At 33.5% G+C, this 6,000-nt stretch overlaps 1 protein-coding gene across 1 annotated transcript in view; it reads left to right on the top strand.

Moving 5' to 3' along the window:
• Positions 1–2,047: 2,047 nt before the first annotated feature.
• Positions 2,048–6,000, top strand: part of Inos (Inositol-3-phosphate synthase) — a 43,759-nt gene continuing 39,806 nt past the window's right edge. The window contains exon 1 of the mRNA XM_072537803.1: positions 2,048–2,342. Coding sequence (XP_072393904.1) covers positions 2,235–2,342 — 108 coding nt within the window. The 5' untranslated portion in view covers positions 2,048–2,234. The remainder of the gene's footprint in view (positions 2,343–6,000) is intronic.

Genomic DNA, 6,000 nt, shown 5'->3' with positions numbered 1-6,000 from the left:
GTTAAATAATGTAAATAAATCATTCGAAGATAGAATCGCTTGTTGTATTGCACAAGATGGCAAGCAATTTGAAGATCTGTTACATACCTGAACATTTTTTACTTATAGTAAGTTTTGGATTATTTTGTATTATTTATGTTCATTATTCATTTTGTATTATTTTGTATTATTTGTTTTATTAAAATTCTTTCTGTTTCGTTATGTATTTAATTGTTAAAAAAGAGTGTGTGCTCGTAAGCACGTAAGAAGTTATAGATACATCTATTATTATGACTTCAAAGAAATAAATATATATTACAGTTTTATTTTTATTTAAATATTAAACTTATTTTAATACTTAAAATAATACAAAAAATTAAACATAACGTTAATATCTACGTCATTTTTGAAAACTGTAACCTCTGCGCAGTTGCTTTTCACTTGATGAATCGTAGAAAATCTAAAAAACATCAGATTTTCAACAAATTTTTTTTATTTTCTTTTCATCATATTTTAGTACTAATTATCCTATTCCCAACGAATACAAATCCAAAGACATAAAAATTTTAATTGATTTACAAAAAATGTATTTACAACTACACTGGTTTCGTTTATATGATGGGTTTATATGATATGTCAATATGATGGGTTTAAAAATCGAAAGTAACAATTATAAATATTTGAAATCGATTTCCGTTTAACAAAATTTTAAATTACGGCAAAACTATCATTCCTAGTTATAGGACATACGTATATCATTCGAAAGAGAAAAAAAATTTTTAATTTAATAATTTATTAATATACAGGGTGTTCAGTTTAAAATAAAATTTATATTACACATTGAATAATTCAATAATGAACCTACAAATTTTGAACACCCTGTAAATAAATGTTTAATAATTAATCATGAAATATATTCGAACAATATCCAGCTATTTAGATGTATGAGTAATTTTATTAGAATTGCTTAAATAAATTACGAATGAGTCCTCGTTTAAAGTTTTACATTTTAAAACAATTCGACATAACTCAGAACTCTGTAAATAGGTATAGGGAAGTCTTATGAAATTATATCTTATTTTTTGCATATAATTAGAAAATACAATAAAATACAGGGTGATCCATAAGAAAAAATATAACTTTAAAACGCAGCGCTTTATTGTGACACCCTGTATATTTCAGAATAATTTTAAAATGTAGCCTTTATCAACTTACATACTACCTATACATTAAAAATTTTTTCAAAATCTTTTACCGTTTCGCTGTAATCTTCCGTCTCGTTAGTGGTGACTCACCCTGTATACAAGACCTTAATAAGACCGGTTTTGATAAATGGGGCTGAAACCTGGACCTTATCTCAAAATGATGAAAGACTTCTTTTAATTCTTAGAAAGATTTTTGGGGCCGTAAATTAAAATGAGCTATGGCGTCGAAGATACAACTTTGAATAATTATATCAGTTCTACATCGATAAAGAATAAAGATATTGTGAAATTCGTTAAAGTGCAGAGACTTAGATGAGCTGGACACATTGCTAGGATGTCAGATTACGAATACAGGAAAAGATTAACATTTTCAAAACCAGAGGGCACAAGAAGTAGAGGACGACCACGAAGGAGATGGATTGATGATGTGGAAGAAGAGCTACAGATTCTAAGGGTCAGAAGATGTTGCCAGGTAAGTTACCAGGAATCGACACGAGTGGCGACTTCTTTGTGAGCAAGCAAAGATCCACAACAGATTGTCGAGCCACGTATGATGATAATGATGATACAGAGTATTAAAGAAGAAATTTAAAACATCACTCCTGATATCATTCCGAATGTCACGACTGATTGGAACTTGTTTCAAAAGTTATTTTTCTATAATTATTATCAAAATATACTTTTATTGCTTGGAATATATTTTGTAGTTACTAAGTATCATTTCTTTTACTGTAATTATTAAATATTAATTTGCATAAACCAAAAAAGAAGTATATTGTAAATATATTAGTTTTTATTACTAGTTTTATATTTTGTAAATAAAAATCTATTTTTAATTTGGTAAAATATTTGTACAGTCGATCCTGCCCCTATCTGTGGTTAGTCCTGCGCATATAAATCCACATTTTACCGTGCGCCTGGTGCATTTTGGATATTCCCATCAAGACACACTCACATATTATTTCCTTCTAACTCAGCAGGAAAGCTACGTGTTCGATCAACGTAAACCGGTAGTGTCGTCATTATATGCACTTTTAATTAAAGAAAAACATGAGCGTTGTGGTGAACAGTGATAAAGTGAAATATACTGACAATTTTATCGAAACCAAATACACCTACCAATATAACAAAGCCAGAAAAAATGGAGATGTTGTTGAGGTAAGTAAATATTTGGATAAATTGCATAGTTTGAATGCACCATTATAATGGACAGTAATCAATTGAATTAACAATGATATTCACTTAAATACAGAAAATAAAATAGGTATCAAATACCACAAATTACGTAGATAGACGGTTTATGGAATGTGGAATGTGTATGGAAGCAAATATATAAAATATAGTGGATAGGTTAGATTATATTAATCAGACATTAGCGAATAAATTGATTAAAAAAAATATATTTAATAAATTAAACTGGAAATTTGACGTATAAGGTTTAGATATAACTGATTACAATGTTCTAAACGTAAATGTATATTTAAAACATCTATTAAATTTTTATTTTTGAATTTGTCTAGTTGTCAGAGATTTGATCTTTAAAAACTAGACGAATAAGCTGAATTTACTGTGGACAATAATTTTGGAACCCCAAAAAACATGTGAAAAAGGTTACTACTACTACCCCTGGGATTCTCTCCAAAATTTCTGTTCGTAGGGGGAAAACGAAAAAAAAAATCGATTTCCCGTGAATCTGTACGCCGTCGAAAAAAATGTTTTAAACAATAAATGTAGATGAGATAATTTTGAACAAAAATGCTTATTAACACTTTTTCTGAATATTTGAATATAAATTACGTTCGCGAAATAAAATTTGTATCAACTCAACGGTAAAAATTCGATATCTTTTGATCAGAGTAGGTATCCTATTGTCATCCTGGTGCCTTTAGTAGCAAACTAATACGCACCCTGATTTTATTCAATTTTCTATTGGCCAAGAGGTCCGAAAGTCTCATATAAATATTAAAATGTCTTTAAATATGTGATTATTCGGATCTTAAGGCAGTCGAAGTCGGTCCTTTACGGACTCTCCCAGAGCACTTCGCTCTAGGGGCTCTGCTTGTTTTCTTTTAGACTCTGTGGCTGAGTCTTTTCTACCTACAAACCTGAGTTTTATTTAACCTTAACAGTTATAAAACAAATAGATCTTGTCTTTTTCAAGACAATATCGAAACATAGAGCGTCCGGAGTGGTAATTTTGATGCTATTTTTCCAAAGTATTACCCTTCCGGTACGACATGGCGCCCAACACACGGATTAAAATCCGGACCTACGACCCGCCTGCACAGAAGGCACACAAATGAATCCACCGTGTGCTGGATTCAAGAAAACAGCGGGGAGAAGCATCGGATGTTAGCATATCAAACTAACATGCCGATATCCAGGCCTTCTGCAGACCTGAAGCCTTCGATGTGCAGATACCTTCGACGAGCCGGCCCTCTTCGAAGTTAGAAGCCCCACCTGCCAACGAAAATCACGGAGTAGGACCAGCTAGTGCCTCCCTACAGATATGTGGTCGTAACCACGTAGGCTTAGGCCCCTGGCCTACGAAACCCCGTTTGATATGGTAGATGGGATCCGCACAGCCTAGAGGAGGACGAACCCGCCGAGGGAGTGAGTACATCGACCGAGGATGGACCTGCAGACGCTGTCACCACCACCGACCTCCCCCTGTGTAGTGTTTTTGTGCAGTGTTGCGATCAATAAGGACAATTTTCAATTTTATATCTTTTAAAAACTGTAAGTACGTTTATTTTCACATATTTTCTTGTGCATTTTTATTTGTATTTGTGTGTTTTTCAACCTTTTAATAAAAATTACCTTTTCCCAGCCTCAGAGTCTCCAAAGCGGGGGGGATGTCATCCTGGTGCCTTTAGTAGCAAACTAATACGCACCCTGATGCGCATCGCCCGCCTTCTTGCATTTTATTCAATTTTCTATTGGCCAAGAGGTCCGAAAGTCTCATATAAATATTAAAATGTCTTTAAATATGTGATTATTTGGATCTTAAGGCAGTCGAAGTCGGTCCTTTACGGACTCTCCTAGAGCACTTCGCTCTAGGGGCTCTGCTTGTTTTCTTTTAGACTCTGTGGCTGAGTCTTTTCTACCTACAAACCTGAGTTTTATTTAACCTTAACAGTTATAAAACAAATAGATCTTGTCTTTTTCAAGACAATATCGAAACATAGAGCGTCCGGAGTGGTAATTTTGATGCTATTTTTCCAAAGTATTACCCTTCCGGTACGACACTATCAACAAAAATTAAAGTGCTTTAAAAGGTGAAGAGTTCAGCTTTCGTATGCAATTTTTATATTTTGCCCAAACGAAGTCAGTTCCTATAAAGCTATTAAATAAATAAACATTGTGAGATTAGATATGAGCCACTTGAAATATGCTGAATTTAAACTTTGACATTACAAACGATCTCACGTTACGGGAAATGCTTCCACGAAGAGGGCATTAGGTGGATTTTATAGCTGAAGTTGTCTAGTTTTGAACGTACTTGTGATATCAAAAAGAAGCAATTTTAAATAATTTTATTTGAAGTAAAGGCTAGATATAACGAGTTCCCCATGAGTTTTCACAAAAACATATATAACTTTTAATTCCAATCATATTTCGCAACGTTCGAAACGGTAGATTGAAGCTAAGTGTTTCTACTGTTGACTCCATATAGTTGCTTTATGAAGGCATGTCTTAGAATTTTAAGAGAGCCCTTCGAAAACAGGTAACAATGGGCTCCGCTCGAATACTGCCGGTAGGTTAGAATTCTTAGAGCACCCTTATACTTCAAATAAAACGTCTAAAACACCTTCCTTTTTTTATGCATATTTCAAATGCCTAAACTATAACATGAAATTTCATGCTAGAGGTTTTGAAGATCAGATTCTGATAATGGAAAAACGGCAAAAATCGCGCAACGTTTATTTATTGACCAGATTTATAGAAATTCACTTTATTTGCTGCAAAATGAAAAAAATCCATAGAAAAGCTACACTCTTAACCTTTTAAACGCATTTTGATTTTTGTCAGTAGGATGCTCTGGTCAGACGATATCGAATTTTTACCGTCGAGTTGATAGGATACGCGCGTGAAAAATTTTTTTCACGAGCGTAGCTTACATTCAAATCGTCGCGCCGGTCGCTTCAAGCGTTGTTTCTGATAGAACGGTTACTTCTACACAAAAAGTGCTAAGAAACATACGATGTTTTTCGTTTCTCCTCCTACGATGGGGGTTTTAGGGGGAAGCCCGGCGGTAGGAGTGGCAAACTTTTTTGCATCTTTTTTGAAGTCCCAAAATTGACATTTTCAGCAAAATTCAGTTTGTTTGTGTCTTGATTCTACAGCTTGTGGCTTAATTTTCATGGAACTCATTTATATTTACATATGCTAAACAAAAGTTTCATCAAAATACTGTCTTACTGCACATTTGTTCCAAAACGACGTCCTCTATTTGTGAAAGCTTTTAGTGAGTAGGAATATATTATAATGCACATTGCGAAGAAGGGTATTTAGACACTGCATAAGCATACCCTGTATACGAGTGCTGAGTAAGAGAAAGAAAATGCAAGATTGACATGGAGAAAGACTCGTCAATGTTATGATTTAGGGAGTGATAAAAGAGAAAAGACCGAAAGCGAGCGGCAAGAATCTAGTGGTAGTAGGATAATAGATAACATAAAAGAACAGTTGTGGAAATGAAGGCAGCATGATAAAGTATTGTTGCACATGTGTAATACTTGTGGCGAAGGTGCGTTAGTGTGTTTTTAAAGATTTTACTGAATTTTTTATGCAATTGTGGGTTAATCCCATACAA

This window comes from Diabrotica undecimpunctata, chromosome 7 (assembly GCF_040954645.1).
Source record: "Diabrotica undecimpunctata isolate CICGRU chromosome 7, icDiaUnde3, whole genome shotgun sequence".
NCBI lineage: Eukaryota > Metazoa > Arthropoda > Insecta > Coleoptera > Chrysomelidae > Diabrotica > Diabrotica undecimpunctata.
The sequence above is the reverse complement of the archived record's forward strand: the minus strand, read 5'-3'. Positions and strand labels throughout refer to the sequence as shown.